Genomic DNA, 26,677 nt, shown 5'->3' on the forward strand with positions numbered 1-26,677 from the left:
ACCTTTGCTTCAGTTTCCGTACCTGGCAGGTCAGGAAGCAGTCAAAGAGATGCCAACCAGTAAAAGGTTATTAAAGTATGGTTAACAAAATTGGACCATTTCGTTGCCCTACAATCAGGACCGTGTAATGAAAACCACCGTGAAGGTATCATTGGGGTTTTCACAAGATGTGGGGCCAGATGTACAACGCATTTTGACAGTCTTGCGACCGGTAACTCGTAAAATAGGGTTTGCGAGTCACTATTAGGAAGCGGTGTGCCAAGTGTGTCCCTTTCTAATAGCGAGGCGCAGGGGGGTGCACGATTGTTTTGCGACCTAAATGCGGTCGCAAAACAATCGCAGTTTACCACTTACTTAAAGTAGGTGGTAAGCCAGTCGCAAACAGAGGCAAGGGTGGTTGTTTTAGATATCTTTCCTCTTGAGATCAAAACGCTATTCGAGGTCTTGCCAGTAGGTGGCAGAAGATGCAAAGCCTTGACTTTATGAAGGGTCCAGTGCTGCCTATGGTGGGCCCCAGGGGAATCAGAGTCGCAGACTAGTCTTCCCCCGGGGTCTTTTGCGCAGTAAGGACAGGCTGGGGTCAAGGGGTGGGGTTGGGGAGGGGTATAAGAATGCAGGGGAGGAAGGTAACTTCCTCGTCCTACCTTCCGGCACCATCCGGAGGGGTTAGGGTTAATTGAGGACCACCCGCCCACTCTACAGTTATTAGGGTACGGGAGCTAGGTAGGCAGAGCGTGCCAGTTTAGGACAGGTTGCAGGGGTGACGGTACTTTGGAGGGGTGGGGGAGTCACTGACGGGCGCACCCATCCCTCGGGGGGGAAGAGTGAATGATGGGGGGCCGGATGCATGAGTGCAATGGCAGGTGATAGAGGGAAGGATGCTTTAAGAGAAGTGAAGAAGTGGATGAAGAACTGAAAGGGTCATGGAGTGGAATGAGAGGCAAGTTGGGAGATACGTGAAGGGAGTGAGTGGATGAAAAGGTTGATGTTGGGGGACTGTTTTCGTTAATTGATGTTGTTAGTTAGGTATTTGGTTGTGCAGCCTGATCGTAATAAATTGCCTTTTACGCTTAACAACAAAGTGGAGTGGTTATTGCACGATTAACTTGGCCAAATCTTCACTCATGGGAAATGTCCCATTATAGCTAACATACTGCTCGACTCTTCGCAGCTAGCAGGACAAGGCGTTCCCCACGATTCTCAAATAGATCAGTGAACATCAATAAGGTTTCGATCGTGCACTAGACGGGGCTTAATTTCCAAAATAACAAGTGCAGAGGCCCAAAGATTTCTCAGGATCCGGGGGCTAGCACTGCTGAATGTCGGGGCTGTTGAATACCGAGGCTTCATAGTCTTGATTTCACCACGCTTTCTGATGCTCCTGGACCGTTACTCTCACTCTTGTATTATCTTTTTCATTCTTTTTTCTACCTTTTACCTTTGCAACTGTTTTCTCTTCCTCCTTTATCCCCTTTTTGTGTTTTCCTCTTTCTTGCTCTGGGCCAAACTCTTATGAGGAAAACAAAGGGGCATATCAACAAAACCGGCGATAATTATCGCTAAGCGCACTTAGCGCTAGGATAATTATCGCCGGCTAGCGTTGATTTTTATCGCTGAGATAGCGTGCTATTAGCAACGCTTATCTCAATAGCGATAAAAATCCTCACGCTAAGTGGCTAACGTGAGATTATCGCTGGAAAACCAGCGATAATCTCACGTTAGCTTGTTGATAGGGACAGACAAACTTAGCCATGATATCCTCCTTCCATAGGATATCATGGCTAAGTCAGAAAAATACCAGACGTAAAAAAAGCAGCGTTAACCGCGATTAGCGCTGCTTTTTTTGTCTCTAACAGGGTTAGCGATATTCTTGATAATAGGAGAAATGTCGCTTAGCGACATTTCTCCTATTATTTTACTCTGGAACGCCCCCTTTGCATCTCATTAGAGATGCAAGGGGAAGCGTAGAGTAAAAGGGTGCTAACATGCAAATTTGCATGTTAGCACCCTGTTGTTGATAGGGTGCTAGTTTTATCTCTGCTTTTTTGGCTTTTAAAGCCAAAAAAGCAGAGATAAAGCCCTTGTTAATATGCCCCTAAGTCTGTTTCCCAAAAATAAGTGCTGGTGTGCCCCACCTGCAACCACCGACTCGAATTAAGCACCAGTCCTAGGCACTCTCTTTTTCGTCCTCCGTACCACCTCTCAGTGGTGTAATTGTCTGATAGGAAGGCGATAAGGTTTTTCCCTGATGTGCTTCATTTGGAAAATCATGTATTTAACTAGGAAGCGGGAGGGGTGTGTGGAGGGGGGGGTAGTGCAATACAAAATGGTACCCCCTGTAAAACCTGGAGGCCTCACTAAAATATCACTTTAACTGGCTGCACGGATATACAACAACCTTGGGCACCACAGGGCTGCTGGGGGACCTGTCCTTTAACTGGGGCCGGCAGTCCACAATACTTGAGATCAACACAATATAGCCTTAGAGCCCGCCGTAACTGGCTCCATCGTTAACAAGGGAGCGGGCCTTTAATGGCCGGTAGAGCCTGCTACGGAGGGAGCTAAGGCTATTAGAACATTCCGCCCCTAGAGGGCAGAATGTTCTAACTTGTAAGACAAAGGCCTCACGGAGCCCAAGGGTGTTGAAATCCCCTCGGGCTCTGTGAGGCCTTTGTTAAATGTTGATGCTCTGAGCTTCTACCTCCCATCAGAAATCCAGAGCACTTCATGGCTTTCGAATGGAGAGCTCCACACTCCAATGTTCTGATAAGGTAACAAGAGCGTTGATACTAGCCTCATGCCCAGGCCACTGAGAAGATTTGGGGGTGGGAGGGAGGAGGGCAAAAACTAGTTGTGGGTTCCTGACCAAGAGTACCTGGTTTAAATCCTGGCTTCCCATTTCATCAAACTGTGTGACTCTGGGCAGTTACTTTTCCTCACAGAGCCTCCGTTCAGTGATCATCACATTTGACAGCTCCTAAATCAGGTCAGGCTGTCTCCTGTAGAAAAATATGTCTTTTATGTTGTTTAATATACCATTATGTTGTTCCATCTATGACAGCAATAATGGCTTTGTATAGGTGACAAAAGACAATTAATTTGCCTCTTGGGTCAATAATAATAGGGTCATCATGGCACAAGAGGTACCCATCCAGCAGGTGAATTGTTTAATCAGTGTAGAATGTGTACTCAAGAATTTTAGTTTCAATGCCAAGGTTGCCCAAACTGTGTGACCCTAGGCAATTACTTGCCCCTTTTTCCATCATCATCTCATTCGTCAGCACCTGAAATATTTCAGTTCAGAATGTGAACTCTACAAACCTCTCTCTTGTTTATGGTTTAATAGCCCATAAAGTTGTTCCGTCCATAACAATTATGATTTATGTGGGAGGCTCAAGACAACTGACATTCCTCTTGAGTCATTAAAAACATTGTCAGGGCAGAAGCAATAAGGTTCACGTGTTCTAATAAAGGGCACTAAGTGCTGTGATATACTCAACGGTGCTAACGTGAAACAATCCAAAATACACTTTTTAATTTGAAAGTTTCATACCTCAGCTGCAAATAAAGTGCCAGTCAGAGGCACTTGCAGCAGAAAGGGACGCCCAGGCTGAGCTAAGAACTGTTCTCACCAGGCTCTATGGTGTTGTGGGATGCAACATAGGTGGGGCTGCAGGGAATTATGAGACCTGGCTATCATCGCCTCCATTCTACTGCCCAATCAGTGATGTTAGTGATGCTGGGGATCCGTAGGTGTTGGGTGTGCGGTGTGCGTCCTCAAGGCTCGTGCTCACCAGCTGCCCACAGCCAGTCGGGTGCGACTATGCCTTGTCTGCATGGGCACAGCCTGCTTCACAGCACCGGCTATGATTACAGTGACCCACACTGTGAGGCATGACGTGAGTGCCAAATGCCCCTCACTGCACCACTGGACTCAAGCTAGCCTGGCTGATGAGTAGTAATGCCCCAAAACTGGTCCCAGGATGATTGTTTCTGGTCCAGGGAGGACCTGGCTTGGCAGTTCAGGCTGGACTGTTCCCATGAGGAGCAGGGTCAAGACTGATTTGCATATGGCTGGCTCTAAACTGGGGTGGCGTGGTGCGCAAAAAAGCTGATTAAAACCAGATGTTTGTGATTTGGGGTGAATGTTTGCATTGTTCGGCATTCCATCCATCATTTCTTCTTTTTTTATTAAAAGCCCCTCCCATAGCACACTACGTGATTGGGGGAAATTTCCCTATCACCGCCCACTCACCCCACCCCACCTTTCTAACGGTGCTGTTCGTGCACGGTCATTTTGTAGGTACAAGGACTAGTCCTTGTCCAACAGCTTCAAAATACACCGGTGCAATACCTGAGCTAAAGGTATTCAGCAGTGACTCCACTTGTGAACTTGAGTATTTACCTTCAATATGACTCCTCCGAACAGCCCTTCGCTAAATCACAGCTGGGCAAGGATACAGGTGTACCGCAGTCGTTATTAAAAGGAGCGCCCCACTATTTGGCAGGACAGGGCAGCTTAATGGACACCACATGTAGGGTCTTGCTCAGCATGCAACAGAACAGACCCAAAGGCTGGAAAGAATAACTCATACTTTTCATCATCAAAACCTTGTTAAAACGAGTGCCCATGAGTTATGGAAAGATAGCAGCGGTTACTGAGGAGTGCAGACACAATTCAGTTTGTTGTGTGCCCTACACAGATGGCCAGTATTATTGTGACCAACTCCCTAGGACTGAAGGCTGGTTTGCAGCAGACACTGAGAAAGTATTGGAAGTTTACCAATCCACAAGAGTTCTGTTATAGAATTACCAGTACTTAGTTTGAGTCGGTGGTTGCAGGCGGGGCCCACCGGTACTCATTTTTAGGGAACGACATTTATTTTTCCTCAACAAACTTTTACCCAGCGCAAGAGAGAGAGAACACAAACGAGTGAAGGAAGGATGAAGAGAGAAAGGAAAAACAGAGTCAAAGAGAGAAAGCAGGGATGAGCTAAAGAGCAAGGGTGCTTCGGATGGTGGGTTAAAGAGGCATGAACTAGAAAAAAGACTACGCAGCCTTGGTATTCAGCACCCCGACCTACAATATTGCCGACCGTGGGCTTCTGAACAAAACCTTGGACCAGGCACTTATTATTTATTGATTTATTTTACAAATTAAGCATTGAATATTACCCCATGGTACACCTGCGAATAAGCCCCCAAAATAGCCAAACATAAAAAATGCAAAGGTCTGAATCAATATATTAAGTGAACTGGGCCTGCAAGTTTGAAAAAAAGTATAGGGGCTTATTTACAAGCCCCTTGAACCGCCGGTGCATCACTTCTTATATGGGAAAAAATGATGCACTGGCAGTGCAAGGGGCTTGTAGAATGTCTAAACTCTGAAACGAGGATCACACACCTTGGTTGGAACTGGTAGACTGCCAATCTCCTATACCCTGTGACCACTGCAGCAAGCAGTTCCACAATGTAGCTTCCTACTCAAATAGAAATGTAGGGTTATGGAGCGGAATCAGCTTAACGGACTAAGACTGTGGCAGACAGACTGTAGTAGGTGGCATTTGTTCACAGCTGGACCACCTAGTGCTAAGACACAGAGCCATTCCCAAAACAATTAATTTGCTTATTTACAAGACCCTTGCGCCACCGGTGAATCACTCTTTCTGACGCACCTGCGGCATAGTGTGCTGGCCCATATTTACAAGGCCACGCAAAGCCACCCTGTGTGGCTTTTCATGGCCTTATAAATAAGGTCACTTTTCACGCATCATTTAGCGTGACAGGGGCGAGCCATGGGTGTTGCTGTGGGTGTTCCTCCGCAGCACCGCGGATTTTGCAGCATGCCCAGATTTACAACGTTTCATAAACCTGGGAACGCCTAAGGAGGCGAAAAGGAGGCCAAACAAGGAGAAATACTTTTATTTCACCTTGTTTTTTCCTCTTTCTATGCATGCTGCATTCTGCAGCACACATAGAAAGAGGAAAACACCCTCAATTATTGTTTTTGTGCAGGAAGGTGTCCCTTCCTGCACAAAAACCATCATCCCCGCAATGCAGGCACCCTTGCACCATGGTGCAAAGGTGAATGTGTTCGTGCATGGCAGCCAATTGTGCGCCAGCGCAGGGGAAAGCACAAGGATGCATCATATTATTGTAAATATGACGCATCCCTGTGCTTTTAAAACAACGCAGCATGGCGTAGCAAAATGGCTTGCGGTGCAGCACTGCGTCCTTTTGTTGTAAATGAGGCCTTAAATGTTTTAGATGCAAGCCAGTGAAAGAGTAGACATGTCTGGCACGTTTACAGGTGCTGGCTGCACTGAAAAGCATGCAGGCGGCCCGAAGATCAAAATGGCACCTGGAGCTGCAGCTATGGGGATGGAAAACATCACCCTGCATTTTAATGGGCCTGTGAACCTGTCATTTACCACACACCTGACATATTAAGGAATTACTCCACAAATTACCCCTTGCCTGGCATAATAATTGCAGGCTTGCTAAGGCTATATCGTAACCTGTATGGCCACTCGCCTTTTCTTACTTACTTTGTTAGTGGGTGGCATTTTGTCTTTCGAAAACATCCCAAATTATATCTTACTGCATTGTAGCAGGACGCGAGTTTCACAGTGGTGTATTTCACTACATGTAAAGAAGATGTTTATTGTGAAATAAATGCATCACCCACACATGCCCTGATTACGAGTTTGGGTTCAACAGTTAGCGGGAGCGATAAATAGCTCCTATTGTAAATGCTATCATAACAATGGCACATGGCATGCAGATTTGGGGGCTTACCTTACCATAATCTGTGTGTCCCTGCAATCAACTGGCCCTTTTCTCTCATTAAATTCCAGCAGATTTTATCTGTTGAAATTAAACGGGATGCAGATTTCACCAGACCAGGTACTGACTGGGTGCAATCAAGTCTGTACAACTCATAATTCTGCCACTGCGCAAACAGGGGTTTGCACTAGGGTCACACATTTCCTGCTCAGTTTTACTCCGAGCATTAGCTTCTTTTAGATACTGATTGATGCAACCATCGTGCTGCTTCATAACCTTTTTAGGTCTAGCATTAGACAAGACCGTTCAAGTTTACTGAAATTATAAGCATAATATACTTAGAGGGGCTTTCAGCCATCACTCTTTATTCATTAGTCTGTTGTTGTGTCAATCACATTTTTCTTCTGGCCACTACAGCATACAGCATGAGGAAATGGGTCATCCCACTTCATTATGAACCTAGCAGCTTCCCCAACATTAAAGTTCTGCAAAAACAGGACAAAACAAGCACTGTAAATGCAAAAGACTGGCTGCCAGAGCCAAACCTACTGGCTTTGCCAGTGCTTGTTATTTGATGTTGCCGTCACTCAACTTATTGATATTGATTTCTTCAGCTTTGGTAGGATGATAGGCTGGGTTTGTTTTTCAAAGCTCAATCTTGGTACAGCCAAGTTATGAACAAAGCTCTGTAGCTGGTGCAATAATTTGTCCTACCAGCTGTTGCGTCGTTGTCGAGTTCTGTAGAGAGTAATGAAAAACTTAAAGTAAAAAACACTCCATTTGGTGGAACTTTGAACTGGGCTTGGGAGAGTGGTTAATTTGTCAAAAAAATAAGTGCCGGGGCTCTCCTCGGGAGGCGGTGTGCACCAGCCCATTTCGCCTATTAGCGTCGCTTTACACAGAACCAACTACTAACCATGAAAGTGGGGAGAGGATGTGGCATAATGATCAGAGCTACAGACTTTGGAGCTGGGAAACCAGGTTCGGGTCTCTGCATGAGCTCAACATCCTGTGATTCTGGGCAAATCACTTAATCTCCCCGTAAATTAATGTGTCCTTAACTGGTGCTCATGAAAAGCGCCAGTGTCGATGATTAAGTGACTGTGCTGAGGACCGGAAACCGCTGGAACCACCAGCTCAAATTAAGAACAGGCTTAGATGACCTTCCCTTAATAATAAAAGTGCTGTATGACTCAGTGCTATTGAGCTACACAAAATAGCAAATAATTGCTACTGCTTACTAACATTGTATAGTCTGAGCAAAGGTGTTTAGACAAAATATCAAGAAAAAAATATATGGATAAATATCGTGTTCAGAATGTCAAATAGAAAAATATTGTGAAAGTAAGTTTCTATAGGGAAGCACAGTTTTACTATATATAACTCCACATAAATGTACCTTCACGGTGTATACATCTTCAAGGTATGTAGATGTGGAGTTAAGAATAGTAGATCTATACTTACTTGCATTTACCCTCTTAGCCTAGGAAGTTAATACACCTTCCACAGTGATCTGCGTGTAACAAGGAAGTCACAGATTTCAATCTTGGCAGGGATGACTTGGTCTTTCATCCTCCCTAGGTCATAGCATTAAATCCGAGTGAGTAATAACATACCTGCTATTGACTTCAAAGCTCCTATTTTTTTAACTGTTTTCTACATATAATTTCTAACAGAAAATCATCTATTTCTTTACATATATTTTTTTATAAATATGGAAAACGGTAACTAGATCTGAATTTGATGTGTTTTTTAATATATAAAGTGTAACATATGCCGCTAAAACAGGCTTCAAGGGCGCAATGCTGTCAATCAGGATTGACAAGGCAATAGCTGTGGAGAATGATGGGCAGAGAACTTGAAGACAAAAGAGGAATTAGGTTTCCTAATGATGCATTAAAGAGCAGCAGATATTTATACCACAGTTCTAATGTATTCTTGTGAATGTATTGCATATGAATGATGCTTTATAAGACTATACAGACTGCAGTTTTGTTTGTCTAAAATGTTTGTATTTAGAGAGCACATTTCTTACAATGCAGTATATGCAAACATGTAATTTCTCCAAATCATCGTGTGATATGTGCTTTTTATTGATCTGTTTTAAAAACAACACATAAATAAAAGGCCTTGTCATTTACAATGCCAATAGCTCAAACTCTCGTAAAGGTGAGACATATTGCATTGCAAATGCTTGTTTTAGTTTTTTAATCAGTCACAGAGTCTTGGGTGCACCCAATAAGGGCATTTTGTGCATCATATGAGATCACTGGCCCACTTCCTAGCCCAGCCACTCGTCGCTATGTTGCTGCAGGCCCCACAGGATCACTCAGGGTGAAATAAGGGTGAGGAAGAATCAAAGACTAATTTCAAGATGTCCTACCTCTGTGCCAGTGGCCAGTGATAAATGTGTGCAGGTGGTTACAAGTGGTGGGCACCGGCACTCATTTTTGGAGAGTGGGACATACTTTTCAGCATCAGACTACGACACAGAGCAAGAAAGGGTGAAAAGAGAGAGAAAGGTAAGAAAACACAGACAAAGGTAGACAGCAGGCATGAAAAATAACCCATTAGAGTGAGTTAAGGAGAAAGAAAGTGTAAGGGGGTGGAAGAAAGAGGCTTGTGGGGGAATTTAAACTACGCTGCCTTTGCCGCGCAACCCCGGCATTCGACAGCGCCGGTGCAGACTCATAGGGAATCTTTGGCCCCCTACACTTATTTATTTATTTAGTTATTTATTTACAAATTAATCACTGCCGAAAATCTACTGACAATGTCATCAAAGAAGGGCTTTATGTCCATTTACAGGATGCCCATGGGCAGGTTGTCTTTGACATAAGGGGTTGTCAGCACATCCTGCTGTTTCATAGGCCAAAAAGCTTTGGGAATGTTTGCGCGACCACGCCTGGGTGCGATTTAGGCTGCATTTTAACTGTGTTAACACAAGTCAAACAGAACTGACAACTCAGGCCCTCAGGCATCTAGACTTGTAATTAATTAAGATCACAGACATAAATTAACCCCTAATCTGCGAAGTATATATTTCCGAGCCATCTCTGGCTTTCACACTTTTAGCAACACATACTCGCAGGTAGACGAAAAGAAAGTGTTTCAAACACAGTTAAACAGTGTAAGCTGTGAGTTACACTCCCCATTTACAATAAACGCATTAACAGTTGCAGACAGTAATGGTATGATGTGCCATCAATGCTGGAGGCGTGAACTGAGCGGGCAGACCGCGAGAGCAGAGCAGAGGCCTATGGGAAGTACCAGGCGCGCTCGCGTTCACTCAGTTTGAAAGGGCGCACGCGGTGGCTTCCTGTCTTTCAATACAGAACTTGAGTATTTTGAATCTGTTCAAATGGCGTTGGAAACAAAATTGCAAATTGTGAAACAGGAGTTATCTGCCCTTTTTTTAATCCACCTGTGGGGTGAAATTGAGCTAAAAAAATCATCCAGGAGAGAAATTGTTGTATTTAGGGAGTTTTATGAAGTTAGTGTGGTTCTCCCTGTCAAAACACTACTAAACGGACCACACACAATCTTGGCATTTTGAGGTTCGAGGCAGAATCATGGCTGGTTTCTCATTTTTAGGTCTTGCCTTTTATGCTGTCTGTTGCAGGACATATTCTGAGCTTATATAGGTCTTAAAAGACGCACATTGCTTACCATTGGTAGCTTCTTTGTCACTTTCATTTAATTGCTTCTTATTCATTAGTTATTGTGTGCTTTGTTCTTGTATTTGATACTCCTCTGGATAATGCACACATTATTTATGTCCTTCAGCTGCTCATTTTTCAGATGCTCCTTCTTTCTTTTTGTTTAAACACTCCACAAGAGTGCACGTTTTCCAGCTTCGACCCAGAACACTCCTGTTACTCTCGTGCCTGTTTACCTTCCTTCCCAAGCTTCATGTGGCTTTCTCCTCCCGTTTGCTTCCCTCCCCGCACCCTCTGTGTTGCTTTCCCCGCCCTACTGTCACTTCCCCGACCCCAATCCTCTGTGATTTTGCCCCACCGCCACTCTCGGGCCGGCCAAACATTCAGACGCACTTCGCATCTTCTCCCTGCAGGCTGCATTACGGCCTGCGTGGCGAACATACCCAGGCCACCAATTCCCTGGCTGAGTGCCAATCAACAGCGCTCAGACTAATCACAACGCTGCATTACGGGAGGCTGGAATTTGAATATTTGCTGCCATTAGGACTGATTTTGCTGTCAATGATTGAGTCCAGATTAATTTCCAATAATTGATAATATACCACAATAAAGGAGGACTTGTCTTACACATAACGACTCCCAGCATTCATTGCATATAGGAAAGAGGTGTGGCGCCGCGGCCAGGGCGACTGACGCTGGAATCTGGGGCTCACGGTTCGATCCCCAACACCGGCGGCAGGTCAGCCCAGCACCATGTGACTCTGGGCAATAGCTTGCTTAATCTTCCTGATGGCCCCCAGCAACGGGATGTCTTCGGGTAGCTGTTTGCGCTTTACAAATACTGGATTTACATTTTTATATATCACTGTTGGTCTCTCACAGTGAATTCAAATTGATTTTTCTAAAGAATTTGCAAATATTTTCCAGGTGGAACACTGCTCCTTGTTTTGTGGAACTTGTAATGTATCAAATAAAATCAAGTGTAAAATAAAATCAAGTGTAAATTTCTCACAAAGTTATCACAAAATTGCTTACTGGTGGCTGGGGTCGCTCTTTTATCTCTCGTCTCTTCTGACTGCGGATGACGGGAAAAGAGGGGAATGGAGGGGCCACGGTGATTGACGCAGAGATTCTTCTTCCTCTGTTGTCACCTCGGTGCCGATGCTCTGTTTTTTGGGGATAAAATAAAACAATTGTCAACATCTCACAAAATCAGGTGGCAATGCACGGTTTTAAATTTTCAGGGCAATCATTCATTCTGAGTCTGTGGAAAACTTATTTTTCGCAAGGGCTGAGACATCATTCGCAGTGGCCTATGCGAGGTGTCTTATGTGATGTTATTAAAATTTCTGATAGTAATTACTTAGAGGTTTTTTTTTTAACTTTTCTATAGCGCTAACGAGACCCGAGAGATCGGGTATCAGAGCGCTTTACATGAGCACCAGTTTCGTAACAGATGAACGCATTCATTTTTTTTTTTTGGTTAGGCACAGGGAGATTAAGGGGCATATGTATCAAACGATTTTGTATTCGCAAACGCTGCGAATCGCAAAAAAACAGCGTTTGCGAATACAAAATCGCAAAATGAGATGTATGAGGCATTTCAGCCTCGCATTCTTAAGGAATCGCTAATTTTGGGATTTCTTAAGTTTGCGTACGCATTTAAGAAATCGCAAATTGCGATTTCTTAAATGCTATATAACACGCACCCAAGTTGTGCGATTTCTTCTTAAGAAATCGCAAATTACCACCAACTTCAAGTTGGTGGTAATTTGCGATTTCTTTGAAAAATGCACTTTTTTGCATTTTTCAAAGTGCCATGTGGCGCACATACATGCCCTTAGGGCATGTATGTGCGCCATATGCGCACACATGCTGATTTCAGGGGTACATCAGGGTGTCATCATGACACCCTTGCACCTTTGAAAATATTCTCAATTTGCGATTAGCAAATAGCGATTCGCAAATTGAGAAGGACTTCCCATTCATTGCTATGGGCCTCCTGGCCCATAGGAATGAATGGGAAGGTATTCCTTAATTGCGATTTCGCAATTTGCTAATCGCAATTAAGGAATTTTAAGAATTCGCAAAATTTGTGCGAATTTTTAGATACATCCCATTTTGCAGTTCTCAAATAGCGATTCTCAAAAAATCGCTATTTGAGAATCGCAAATGGAGATGTTGATACATATGCCCCTAAGTGATTGGCCAAGAATCACAGGATGTTGAGCTTCGTTGCCGAGCCTCGAACCCTGTTCCCTAGGTCCAAGGTCGACTACTTTAGCCGTAAGGCTACAGAGTTGTAGGTACACCTAACTTTTTCATAACCTAAATATTAAGGTTTCATTATGTAAGCCTTTTTTTAAACTAGCGAATTCATTCAGTGTCCGTTAAGGTTAGTCATTGATGTGCTGACCAAATAAATTTAGGGGCTTATTTACAAGCCCTTTGAGATGCCCGTACGTCACTTTTTTCCATGTTAAAAGTGACGCACCGGCGACGCAAAAGGCTTGTAAATAAGCCTCTTTGGGGCATATTTACAAGGAGTTAACACCACCAGAACGTTACTTTTTCCGACATTCTGGTGGTGTCGACTCCTTCGCCTTATTTACAAGGCAGCGTTAAGCTACTTATCGTGGCTTAACGCTGCCTTCTAAATAATGCCCCTATTCATGCAGCACTTAGTGTGAAAGGGGCGTGCAATGGGTGTTGCAGTGGGCGTTCCGCCACCACACCCATTGCTTTTTGATGCTTCCCCATTTTTACAAGGAATGGGGAAGTGCCAAAAATACCACCAGGGAATACCTGGTCTTAAGCAGGCAATGTGAGGAGAAATTTTTTATTTCTCCTCGTATTTTGCTCTCTCTACGTGTGCTGCAGAATGCAGCACACATAGAAAGAGCAAATCACCTGCACAGATTGTTTATGTGCAGGAAGGTGTCTCTTCCTGCACCTGAACAATTGCCCCTGCAGCGCAGGCACCCTAGCAAAATAGTGCTAGGCAGCTTTTTTAGGGCCAGCGCTAGGGGTAAAGCAGGGGTGCACCCCATTCTTGTGGCTATGGCACATCCCTGTTTTTATAAACAGGCGGAGTGCAGCGTTACCAATTTTGGTGTAACACCACGCTCCACCAGTTTCTTGTAAATATGCCCCTTAGATATAAGAAGCGTCTAGTTTCAAGTTTTTTGCATAGTCCAGATGGTTTCTCTGTATACATAACGTGAAATAGGAGGTAGTTTTCTTTATGTATTATCTTAATTGAGAGAGTCATTTTGCCGCCATCCTTTCAGAGATCTGAAACATCACCGTGTCGATGGCAAGCGGCTGAAAGAGTTTCTTTGGTTGTGTGTAGACGTCTCGTAGTTGAACCCGAAACCGGTCCCAGGATGCTTGTTTCCAGTCCAGGGAAGACATGGCTTGGCAGTTCGGGCTGGATTGTTCCCATGAGGCACAGGGTCAGACTGATTTGCATATGGCCATGTCTGAACTGGGGTGGCGGAGTGAGCTAAAGAATGAAGATGGATTAAACCCAGATCAGTTGACTGGGGGTGAGTGCTTGCAATGTTCAACACTCCGTCCATCATCCCCTTTGGTTTTGCTAAGTTCGCCCTGAGTTGGCAGAGTATGCCCAGACGTGGGTCCCTTGGTCACTTTGCCACTGGATCCAAGATAGCCTGGCTGATGAAGGTTATGAACCCGAAACCGGTCCAAGGATGCTTTTTTCCGGTCCAGGGAAGACATGGCTTGGCAGTTCGGGCTGGTCTGTTCCCATGAGGCACAGGGTCAGACTGATTTGCATATGGCCATGTCTCAACTGAGGTGGCAGAGTGGGCTAAAGAACGGTGATGGATCAAACCCAGATCAGTTGACTGGGGGTGAGTGCTTGCAATGTTCAACACTCCGTCCATCATCCCCTATGGTTTTGCTGATTACAGTTCCAGCAGCTATGTTTTGGAAGTTGTGAAAACATGAGATGCACCGTTGTTTGGCTCTAATGAAGCAAGGTTTTAAATAATCTAGTTTTGGCCTGCGGGTGGCTGCAGTCATGTAGATGGTAGATTGCAGATAACTACTGGGGTGCTCTTGTATGCTGGGTCATGTGCTAGGTGACCAGAAAGAGAGGTGCTATACAGGGAGCTAAATGGTGAGCCCTTTGGACATAGAGGTATTGATTCTCAAAGCATTTTGTGCACCTAAATTAACCCTAATCCTGATGCACAAACAAATCAGAATTGGTGGAATGTTACGCTCACAAAGTGCATTTGTGAGTACAGAAATGCAGATGAAAATGTGGCAATCACATATTTACAGATAGGGGTGACTGGATCAACCTGCAACAGTGGGTGGAAAATCACAAAGTTGTATGTTTGTTGATATTTACCTAGCCCCCTACGTGTAGTAATCCACCTTGGAGATGCATTCAAATTTGCTGCTGGGGAAGGCAAAGGTTAGTGTGTCTCTCAAATGAGAGTGAGGAGGGATTACCCCTGGATGTAATAGGCATATTAAATATTTTCCCTTCCCTGAGAACCAAAAAAGAAAGTTAAATATTCCGCTGCACATTTGTGTTACATTTAAATTTCCACCTTGGGGCAATTTCAAATGCCTAAATGTTATGTATTGGCATTTCAAGAAGATCTACAACTCTAATAGATTTCCGTCAGTACACCTCATATCATTTGTCAATTCCATGAGATTTGTGGGATGTAATTGCTGTCTTTTCTATGATGCTCTTTAGGCTCAGAAAGAGGACAAGAGATGTTGCATCATCAAGGTTTTTCGATAATCCATCTTAAATAAGTCATTAACGGATTAGATCCCCAACATAACCACTTAGGGCCATATGTAGATAGCTAAATACCGGTCGGTAACGGCCGAAAATCGGTAATTTTCCCGTTACCGACCGGTATTTAGCCCTTTCCAATGTAGGAGGCAGGTTTTAAGGATTCGGTAAGTTACCGAATCGGTATTTTAAGAAATCGGTAAAATACGGATTCGGTAAATTACTGATTCCTCAAATCCTATGTAGGGAGCACTCAAGTGAGTGCTTTTCTGTTTCAAGGATTCGTTATTTACCACCAACTACAGGTTGGTGGTAAATACTGAATTCCTGTTAAAAAGCACTTTTGTGCTTATCTAGAAATGCCATGTGGCAGACATACATGCACTTAGGGCATGTATGTGCACCACATGTGCACACATGCACGATTCAGGGGTGCAACAGGGTGTCAATGTGACACCCTGCCACCCTTGAATCTGCTCCCCCTATTACCGAATCGGTATTTACCGAATCGGTAATAGTCAATGGCTTCCCATTCATTCCTATGGGCCTCCAGGCCCATAGGAATGAATAGGAAGGCATGCCTTATTACCGATTCGGTTAATACCGAATCAGTAATACCGAATATTACCGATTCGGTAACATTTACCGATTTTTTACCTACATTATATTTACCGATTCATAAATACCGAATCGGTAAAATTCGGTATTTAAGAATCGGTAAATATAATTTACCTACATATGGCCCCTAGTCTTTTTTTAAGATGCCTTTGTGTTGGGCAATAACAACCCCTTTATGTAAATATGGCGGTGGCATAGGACCCATCTACAGCATTTTACTGAAAATAACTAAAAGCTTGCTTTTCTCAAAAAAAAAAAAAGCCTTCTAAAATGTAGCACTTGATGTTGTCTTATCTTTCTCAACATGTATGTAAAAAGTCACTGTGGTATAATCAACTATTGCCCCCACTTCCTTCCCTCCAAATTATTTTTTTGTGTGCTTGTGACTTTTTAACCAGCTTGGATCTGAGGGGTTTGTTCTAATGTAATAGGCGATTTCATGGCACGTTTACTAAGAACTTACGTTGTCCTTGAGTGATGCAAGTCGTTGCAAGGCAATGCACGTTCCTAAATGAGATATACAAAGCCATGGTTGGGCCGAATTGCACTGCTCTGCATGGCTTTGTAAAGAAATGTAAAGCAACACAGTGGCTTGAGCTGCATTGCACTACATTTCGCTGTGGTAGGCGTTCTGTGGGTGGAGCATGTGCGTTACCATTCATCCTCCCATGGAATTTGACACAATCCTATTTTTACTAAAGGCAGCAAACCAGGACTCAGCCAAATTGGTGTGCCTACCATAGAGAGGCCTATGTACTGACTTTCCCCTGAGGCGGAAGCCGGGGGCGCCTTTCTTTTCATTTACGCTTCTGGTGCTCCTTGTGCTCTTTGCTGGTATCTGTTTTTAAAAAACTGTATATATTTTAAATTACTCTGTTTTACCTACCGCATTTACGCAGTCTTACTCCCCAAGGGGTCCCACTCCCGACTGTTACCGGCGCAGCTGTTCCCTATCGCTGACGCCGGCTTGTAGAGAATTAGCGCCGCCATCTTAGGGGAAGGCAGGGTAGCGGTCCAGATCTTGGACGCCTCCCGCCCTCCCTCGTTACTTAAGGGCTTCCTCCCTGCCTGTTCTCAGTCTATGTACTGACTTTCCCCTGAGGCGGAAGCCGGGGGCGCCTTTCTTTTCATTTACGCTTTTGGTGCTCCTTGTGCTCTTTGCTGGTATCTGTTTTTAAAAAACTGTATATATTTTAAATTACTCTGTTTTACCTACCGCATTTCCGCAGTCTTACTCCCCAAGGGGTCCCACTCCCGACTGTTACCGGCGCAGCTGTTCCCTATCGCTGACGCCGGCTTGTAGAGAATTAGCGCCGCCATCTTAGGGGAAGGCAGGGTAGCGGTCCAGATCTTGGACGCCTCCCGCCCTCCCTCGTTACTTAAGGGCTTCCTCCCTGCCTGTTCTCAGTCTATGTACTGACTTTCCCCTGAGGCGGAAGCCGGGGGCGCCTTTCTTTTCATTTACGCTTCTGGTGCTCCTTGTGCTCTTTGCTGGTATCTGTTTTTAAAAAACTGTATATATTTTAAATTACTCTGTTTTACCTACCGCATTTCCGCAGTCTTACTCCCCAAGGGGTCCCACTCCCGACTGTTACCGGCGCAGCTGTTCCCTATCGCTGACGCCGGCTTGTAGAGAATTAGCGCCGCCATCTTAGGGGAAGGCAGGGTAGCGGTCCAGATCTTGGACGCCTCCCGCCCTCCCTCGTTACTTAAGGGCTTCCTCCCTGCCTGTTCTCAGTCTATGTACTGACTTTCCCCTGAGGCGGAAGCCGGGGGCGCCTTTCTTTTCATTTACGCTTCTGGTGCTCCTTGTGCTCTTTGCTGGTATCTGTTTTTAAAAAACTGTATATATTTTAAATTACTCTGTTTTACCTACCGCATTTCCGCAGTCTTACTCCCCAAGGGGTCCCACTCCCGACTGTTACCGGCGCAGCTGTTCCCTATCGCTGACGCCGGCTTGTAGAGAATTAGCGCCGCCATCTTAGGGGAAGGCAGGGTAGCGGTCCAGATCTTGGACGCCTCCCACCCTCCTCTCTATGCATATAAGTAGATGGACCTCCCGTCCGCGCAGCGGACGGGCGCAGCGGGCGCGCCGATGGCGCGCCGGAGGCGCGCCAGAGGCAAGCCCGTCTGGGCCCGTCCGGGCCAGGACGGACCTAGGGCCAGGGACCTTGCCAGTTCCTGGAGGTAACCCTATTACCTATTCAAAAGCAGACTTACTTCTGCTTAAATCGTCTGACTCACGTCACTGTTCACATGGCATCAGAACTGATGCTCTTTTTAAACCCTGTGAATACTGCTCCCTTAGGAACCAGGTCAGCGGCAAAAAAATCCCTGCCAGGGACCCTCTTAAATTAGAGTTACTTAACTGCAGATCTCTACCTAAGCATTCTACAGAAATTAACGAGCTGATTCAAGACAACGGTTTAGACATTCTATATCTGACCGAAACTTGGACGTCAGCCTCCTCTAACTTTGATCTTGTCAACACTCTCCCCTCCGGCTATTTGATCCACTGCCTCCATAGACCCCAAGGAAAAGGAGGTGGTTTAGCCATTATTCACAGGAACAAGTTCTCGTAGTTAGGGGCCCTATTTTGGATGCTGAAAGTGGCCTCTTTCATATACAGCTCTCTCCGAATTTCTCTCTAACTGGATTGCTAGTCTATCGCCCCCCTGGGATGATGAAACAATTTTCCAGCTCTATTTTGGACCACGTCCCCGTCCTAGCGGCATCCTCTCCTAACTTTGTACTACTGGGGGACTTTAATCTTCATTTTGACCTGCAGGAGGATAAGATTGCAAATGACCTCAGATCTGAACTTAGAATATCTAACCTTAACCTACACAACCTGGAAACCTACGCACGTGAAGGGCCACCTGCTGGATTGTGTTTTTTCTAACATTGCACATCTTCAGATAGGTTCCCCCTTTCCCCTGCCTTGGTCGGACCATTTCCTGGTGGCAGGGGAGCTTAACGTCAGCTTGGACCCTTTTCTCTCTCACCACCAGAAGACACCTCCTATTTATAAGAGAATTTGGGCTCAACTCCCTATTGATAGCCTCTCACGTTCTCTCGCTGAGTCCACTCCCCCCCTGGTCTTGGTCCTCTGGAAGCGGACACTGCTTTCCATGACTGGCTCTGTCATGCCTTAGATGCAGTTCTGCCTGCCAAAAAATTTACCAATAAAAGTAACAGCCACAGGTCATCCTGGTGTACCCCAGAGCTGGGGATGATGAGAAAGAAATGCAAAAGGCTTGAACGGGAATGGCGGAAGGACTGGGCCGTTAATAGTAAAGACAAGTACTGTGAAGCCATGAGATCTTATAAGGCGGCACGTAAATCAACTAAGGCCTCCCACTTTGAAGATAGAATAATTAAGGCAGCCAATTCTTCAAAGGAAACTTATAAGATTCTCAAAGAACTTATCACGGTTCCCACCCCGTCGACCTCTCAGGTGTTGAATTCTAACAAATGCAACCAACTGGCTCAGTTTTTGGACACCAAAATACGGATCATCTTAGATAGCCTTCCCACCCCCAGTCCAGGAATCATGGACATAACAGTCCCTGAAGAGGTTCCTGTCGGGAAGGGACTAGACACCATCTCTCCCATTACAAGGGAAAATTTCTGTAAGGAGCTTTCGGCGCTGAAGAGTGGCTCCCCCTCGGACCCCATGCCCATCCGGATCCTCAAACAATTTGCTGATCTCATTGCTGGTCCCGCAACTGATCTCCTGAATGCCTCCTTCACCTATGGCATAGTTCCACCTAGCTGGAAGCAGGCCACTGTCAGGGCTCTTTTGAAAAAGCCCGACCTTGACCTTGCTGACTTGGCAAATTACCGTCCCATCTCGCTTCTGCCTGGCCTGAATAAGATCGCTGAGAAGTTTGTCAATCGCCAGCTCTCCTGTTTCCTAGAAACTAACAACTTACTAGGTCGGACACAGACTGGCTTTCGACCTGGCCAGGGAACCGACTCGGCTTTGATAGCAATGGTCGAAGAAGGCAGATGTATCCTGGATTCAGGAGGATCTGCTGCAATGGTCCTCCTGGACCTAAGCGCTGCTTTCGACACGGTGGACCATAATATCTTGATCCACCGTCTGGGAAAGATGGGGATAGGAGGGTCGGCCCTCCAGTGGCTTCAGTCTTATTTGAGTGATCGTTCCTATCAGGTCTGCGATGGCGATCTTAGATCTCTGCCTACCCCCCTCCTATGTGGAGTCCCGCAGGGCTCCTCATTGAGCCCGACGCTCTTTAACGTCTATATGGCCCCATTGGAGGAGGTGGTGGCCCCCTTCGGGGTGACAATGGCAACCTACGCAGACGACACTCAACTGATTGTCTCTCTGTCCCCGTCGGAACGCCAGGGGGCGAAGTTTGCGGCTTGCCTTACCAACATTATGGCATGGATGTCGGACTCCCGGCTAAAACTGAATGGGACGAAAACGGAGCTTATGCTCCTTGGCAATTTATGCTCATCATTGCCCAAATGTATGTGGCCAGCTAGTCTAGGCGCCCCCCCCAGCCCCTAAGGGCACCATTAAAAGTCTAGGCGTATGGCTCGAACCAGAGCTGTCTATGATCACACAAGCCAAACGAGTGGCAGGGACGTGTTATGGGCTGCTCCGGTCAGCCCGAAAAGTCCTGTCGCTTCTCCCTGATAATTCCAGGAAACTATTAGTTCAGGGATTGGTGCTTTCCAGGCTTGATTATAGCAATGCCCTTTTCCTGGCGGCACCTGAATCCACACTGAATGTTCTCCAAAGAGCTCAAAATGCAGCGGCACGGATGCTCACTGGTACTGCCAAATGCTCTTCAGCTCGGCCCGCCTTGAAGGCCTTGCACTGGCTACCTATTAGAGAGCGCATTAAATTTAAATCTCTGTGCATAGTGTTCAAAGCCTTACAAGGATCGGGTCCTCCCATTCTAAGAGATTTGGTCCTCTCCTACAAACCTACGCGAGCCCTTCGCTCTGAAGATGGGAATCTAGTAATGATACCCAGAGCTAAAAAGGCGAAATCGGGTGGACGTCGGTTTTCCATTAATGCAGGTCAACTTTGGAATGCTTTGCCGATGGCTCTGCGTAAAGAACCCAACTTGGCGAAATTCCGCAAAGCATTGAAGACTTACCTCTTTCCTCTGTAGGTCTCCCCCTGTATCTTGGGGTAGTGGTTCAGTACATTGCTAGCGCTGGGACGCTCTAGGGCAGCCATGCGCTTTAGAAATCTTTTTTCATTTCATTTCATTTCATTTCACGTCCTCTTTCTAGGGGCATATCAGCAACGAGGCCGAAAAGCAGCGATAATTTTATCGCCTAATTAGCAAGGTCACACTAACGCGTTAAACCTTGCTTTAGCGCACGAAATCTTAACGCCCAGTTTTGCATCTCTAATGAGATGCAAAGTGGGCGTTCCTGACCTAACATGACAGGAGAGATGTCGCTAAGCGACATTTCTCCTATCATCAAGCCCCACACTATGAAGCATAGCGGCAAGAAAAGTAGCAATAACCCCTGTTATCGCTACTTTCCTTACGCTTGCTTCAGGACTGACTTAGCCATGATATCCTATGGAGGGTGGATATCATGGCTAAGTTTGTGAGGCCCTATCAACAAGCTAACGCCACATTGCGCGAGATTATCGCTGGGTTTCCAGCAATAATCTCACGTTAGGCAGTTAGCGCTAGGATTTTTATCGCTTTTGAGATAAGCGTTGCTAATAGCACGCTATCTCAGCGATAAAAATCCACGCTAGCCGGCGATAATTAGCGCTAAGTGCGCTTAGCGATAATTATCGCCGGTTGTTGTTGATATGCCCCTATGTGCGCTGCATTCTGTAGCACACTAGAAAGAGGAACAAGCCTCTAAGGATTGTTTTTTGTGCAGGGAACTATCACTCCCAGCACAAAAACAATCCTGCCCGTATCTCAGGCACCTTTGCATCATGGCGTAAGGGTGCCTGCGTTGGCACAGTGCACAGTGCACTAGGAGAAAGCTGAAGTGAGCTTTATTTTAGTGGATAGCACATTTCTGCTTTCATACAGAGCAGCACAGCTCCCTTGCTGTGTCGCCTGAAACACTAGTAAACCTGGCCCTTGACCCCTCGGGTAAGCGATGAGCATGCAAGCAGGGTTTCAGGAATGGGTGTGCCTTCCTCAGTCCTCACACAGGGCTTCGGCAAAACCAGGGTGTGCGCCAAGTCGGGGAAGCACACAGTTCTCTACATAGCACAAGTGTAAATCCCTGTTTCTATGAAAACTCTTTACTTTCGCATGTTGGATCACCCTCGTTTGTACAGGGTTCAAGTAATGATAAAGTCGCACTTCCGGATAAATCCAGACATGCTCGTGATGTTTACATGCCTACAAGATTTAAGGAAATGTATTTACACTAGTGCTATTATTGTTTTTTTGTTTTATAAGGGGAAGGGGGTGTACTGTATGGATTAGCTCTTCTTAACTCCACGCCCTCGTTTATGCGTAAGAATTAACTACATTGTGTGGCAAGAAAATGAAAATTAGGCAATGTCGGGCGACATTTTATCACAGTTGCAGGTCATTGTAAAGTGGATTAATTAAACTTTACACATAGCACAGTCTATTTCTGTTTGTGTAAGTAGACTGCGTGCTTGATAACCATTTAATGATAATCAGATGGCATATTAAAATCGGACACTTTTGAGTTTATTTGCACCACTAATACACGCGTTTCCTTCAGAAATCCTTCCTCTTGTGCACATCACCGCTTCATCCACTAGGTGGCAGAAATCGCCCACTTTCCATCACGGCAGGAATTTGGTGCGTTTCACTAAAACGGTAACGCTGCACTAGAGCTCTATGCAGATGCAGTGACCGTTTCTCGCTACTGTCAGCCGTCAGCAACGACTGGATATTTTAAAAGCACGTGGAAGCATACATAACGCTACAACTGTTTTCCTCAAATCAATAATAGTAAAGTTGTAAAAGTGGCCTCTTTTGGCAGCTCGCCGGTCTTTGTGAGAAAAGTGAATTCATTGTACAAGTCATCTGTAATGTCGTGACTGTGACGCGATACGCCTAATGCGTACGCTTCAGGTCACGTGGTGTAAGTCAATAAAAGACGGTCGCGCACGTACGTACGCCACTAGGGCTACGACGGCGGACCTTGCAAAATATCATCTAGTCTCCAGGTCTCTGTGTGCCCGCGTATGCGCTTAGTCGCGACTTCCCGGCGGTCGCGTCCCCGTCCATCAGAGACGGGAGACGGAGAACACTACACGAACTGGCGACGAGGGCGGGCGTGCCCTCGCCGAAGTGTGGTGCGCTGGTGTGGCGGCCGCAAGCGCTGCTCTTGGCTCGCGGCGCTCGTGCCCCAGCGACGGCGCGGAGTGCGGAATCCTGAGCACCTCGTGGTGTACCTGGTGCGCGGTGAGGTCGCACTGCCCTGCGGAGGCACTGCAGTGATCGCGCACGAGGCGCGTGAATCATCGGTCGGCCAGCCACGTGGTCCAGGCCTCGAAGGGTACCGGTCGTGGCACTCCAACGAGTGTGAGCCCTGCAGGTGACTGCTGATCGTGCCACAAAAGGGGAGGCAGCTCCTGGATTGCTCTGTGAGTACCTGTGGCTGAGTAACTGTGGCCCCAACCTCTGGGAAGACAGGGGGACAAAGCTCACCTCACAGTGCAGAGGCCTAGCCCTAAATAACATTACATAGGAGGGAGGCCTATTAGTCAGGGGCAGGCCCAGTGCACAGTGGAGAACCCCCAAGCACACGCGCACAAGGAGACAGGGGGAGTGCCCCGGAAAAGGGGAAGGCCCACGAGGACTGGAGGCAAAGCAGGCAGTGTACACACACGCAGAGGCCAGGGAGGACCACGCACAGTGCTGAGCAATAGCCATGGCCACGATACCACCAATAGAACCCTTCATAGTAGAGGGATCACCTTCTTCGATTGCGGCCAAGTGGAAGGACTGGGAAGATCGGCTGCGCATATTTTTCGAGGCCACCAAGGTCCATAGGGATCAGAAAAGGGCAATGATCATACACCTGGGTGGAAAAGACATTCACAACATCGTCAAAACGCTAGCGGCGGCCACTCCCAGAACACACCTGACACTGATAGCCGCCCTTAATGAACACTTCGAACCGAGGCCAACCGAGATTATGAGAGGTTCATCTTCCGGCAAGCGCGCCAGCTTCCGGAAGAATCTCTAGACACGTATCACGCCCGCCTGAAGAACCTTGCAGCCACGTGCGGTTTCCGGGATGAGACCGAAGAAATCAGGAGGCAGATCATCCAGGGCTGTGCATCAGCCAAGCTGCGAGAGCGCATACTAGAAGAGTCCGGGAAGCAGTTGGCGGAAATCCTGACGATGGGTCGGACCAAAGAGTTGTCGAAAGCGCGGCGGCGCACATGGAAGCCGTTCTTCAAGCACCAGTGAAGACCGAACCTGTAAACGCGGTGTCGACCAGACCCACAGAGGTGGGGCAAGAAGGGAGCGGGAACATCCTCCCCAGGACAGTCGAAGTCGTGTGGATACTGCGGGGGATCGCCGTACGCACAAGCAGAGTGTCCTGCGAAAGGCAAAAGGTGCTCGGGGTGCGGAAGATTCAATCACTTTGAAAAAGTATGCCGGTCAAAAAAGTACCGCAGGCCCCGACAAGCGGTGAACACTCTCAAGGAGGAAGACCCAGCACCCAGTGACATGGATGACGATGAGGAGGAAGAGAGAGTGGTGTACAAAATCCACATGATTGGCACCGCCACCCGCAAGGCAAGACGCCTACCACAATGCAGTATCAGAGTAGGGTCTCAGGAGGTCACCGCAGTTGTGGATACAGGCGCCACCATTAACATCATGGCCGCAGCCCTACACAGCACCATGAACCCGAAGCCGGCCCTACTCCCCTTAACGATAACAGTGTTTGTGTATGGCCAAGAAGCACCTTTGAAAATACGTGGACGGTTCCGGACGGTAATCTCCAACGGCACGCGGTCGATTACCACCAACGTCTACGTCACAGAAGATGGCCAGGGGATGCTGCTGGGGTGCCGAGCGGCCGAGGACCTGGGAGTCGTGGCATTTGCTTTCGGAGTGCACCAGGAGTCCCTGCAGCACATCCTGGGAGAATTCGAGGACGTTTTCAGGGGGATCGGGAAGTTCCGAGGGAAAGAAATCCATCTCCACATCGACCCAACGGTCCAGCCTGTCGCCCTACAACATCGACGGATAGCGTTTCATCTGAGGCCGTTGGTGGAGGAGGAACTCAAGAAGCTAGAGGCAGCAGGAATAATCGAAAAAGTGTCCGGTCCCACACCGTGGGTATCCCCCATCGTTGGCGCCCGGAAGCCCAAACAGCCGGGCGCGGTGAGGATCTGTGTCGACATGAGACTTCCCAACGTCGCGATCAAGCGGGAACGCCACATCACTCCCACGATAGACGATCTCATCGGAGTAATGGCAGGAGCCTGTTGGTTTTCAAAACTGGACCTGAGATCCGGATATCACCAACTGGTGCTGGATGAAGCCTCCCGCAACATCACCACATTTTCTACACATGTGGGACTCCGAAGATACACCAGGTTAAGTTTTGGAGTATCCAGTGCCGCAGAGGTATTCCAAAATGTGATACAGGAGTTAATTGCAGGCGTCCCGGGGGTCATCAATGTCAGCGATGACATCATGATACACGCCAAAACCATCCAAGAGCACAATGAGGGACTGCTTCAAGTGCTACGCCGGGTACGGGTTGCCGGCCTCACCCTTCACCAAGAGAAATGCGAGTTCCTATGCCAAAAACTGCAATTCTTTGGCTATACCTTCTCTACGGAAGGGGTCAACCCGGACCCTGAGAAAGTTCGGGACATTAAAGAGGCCGTCGCTCCCACCAACGTCACGGAAGTCCGCAGCTTCCTTGGGATGGTCAATTACTGCGGAAGATTCATCCAAGACTTGGCCAACCTGACGGCACCGCTGAGGGAGTTGACCAAGGAGTCCACCACCTGGAAGTGGGGCGGTGAACAAGCCCAGGCCTTTGAGAAAATCAAGGAGTCTCTCTCTGAAGCCACCACCCTGGCGTTCTTTGACCCCACGAAGTTAACATTGGTCGCCGTGGATGCTGGTCCGGTCGGCTTAGGAGCCATCCTCCTGCAAAGAAGGAACCTTCAAGAAGAGTGGGCCCCCGTGGCATTCGCCAGCAGATCCCTTACCGCAACTGAACAGAGATACTCACAAATAGAAAAGGAAGCCATCGCTATTCACTGGGGGTGCCACCACTTCCATTTGTACTTGTAAGGAAAACCGTTTGTAGTAGCAACAGACCACAAGCCACTGGTGGCGCTCTTTTCAGGAACCTCGACTAAGCCGCCGCCATGGATTGAGAAGTGGATGCTACAACTCCAGAACTATAACTGTAAAATAGAGTATCAGCCTGGGTCCAAGAATCCGGCCGACTACCTGTCCCGCCATCCGCGAAAAGCCACGGCCCAGGAAATGGAGGATGCCGCTGACACTGAGGAATATGTTAGGTGTGTCACCGCTCGATCATGCCCCATACCCATTTCCATGACAAGCCTACGGGAAGCCACAGACCAAGATGAGTGTCTGCAGCGCGCAAAGGGAGCAGTAGCTGGCACAAAGCGAAGGAGGAGTGGAAGAGTTTAACAGCCACAGCACAACGAATAATGGACAGTTTGTACCATGTCCGGGATGAGCTCACCGAGGATGATGCAGGGTGCCTGTTAAGAGGACACAGGCTAGTAATTCCAACATCACTAACAGAGAGGGTTGTGGACCTTGCCCATGTAGGACATCAGGGCATGGTTAAAACAAAATCGAGGCTTCGCACA

General features: G+C 46.9%; 1 protein-coding gene across 2 annotated transcripts in view; it reads right to left on the reverse strand.

Annotated features, from left to right (window-relative positions):
• The window catches only part of NHS (NHS actin remodeling regulator), a 462,726-nt gene that overhangs the window by 69,524 nt on the left and 366,525 nt on the right, over positions 1 to 26,677 (reverse strand). For both annotated transcript variants that reach the window (XM_085622665.1, XM_085622666.1), the window contains exon 3: positions 11,481 to 11,611. In XM_085622665.1, coding sequence (XP_085478791.1) covers positions 11,481 to 11,611 — 131 coding nt within the window. The remainder of the gene's footprint in view (positions 1 to 11,480; positions 11,612 to 26,677) is intronic.

This window comes from Triturus cristatus, chromosome 8, assembly GCF_964204655.1.
Source record: "Triturus cristatus chromosome 8, aTriCri1.1, whole genome shotgun sequence".
In the NCBI taxonomy this organism is placed as follows: Eukaryota; Metazoa; Chordata; class Amphibia; order Caudata; family Salamandridae; genus Triturus; species Triturus cristatus.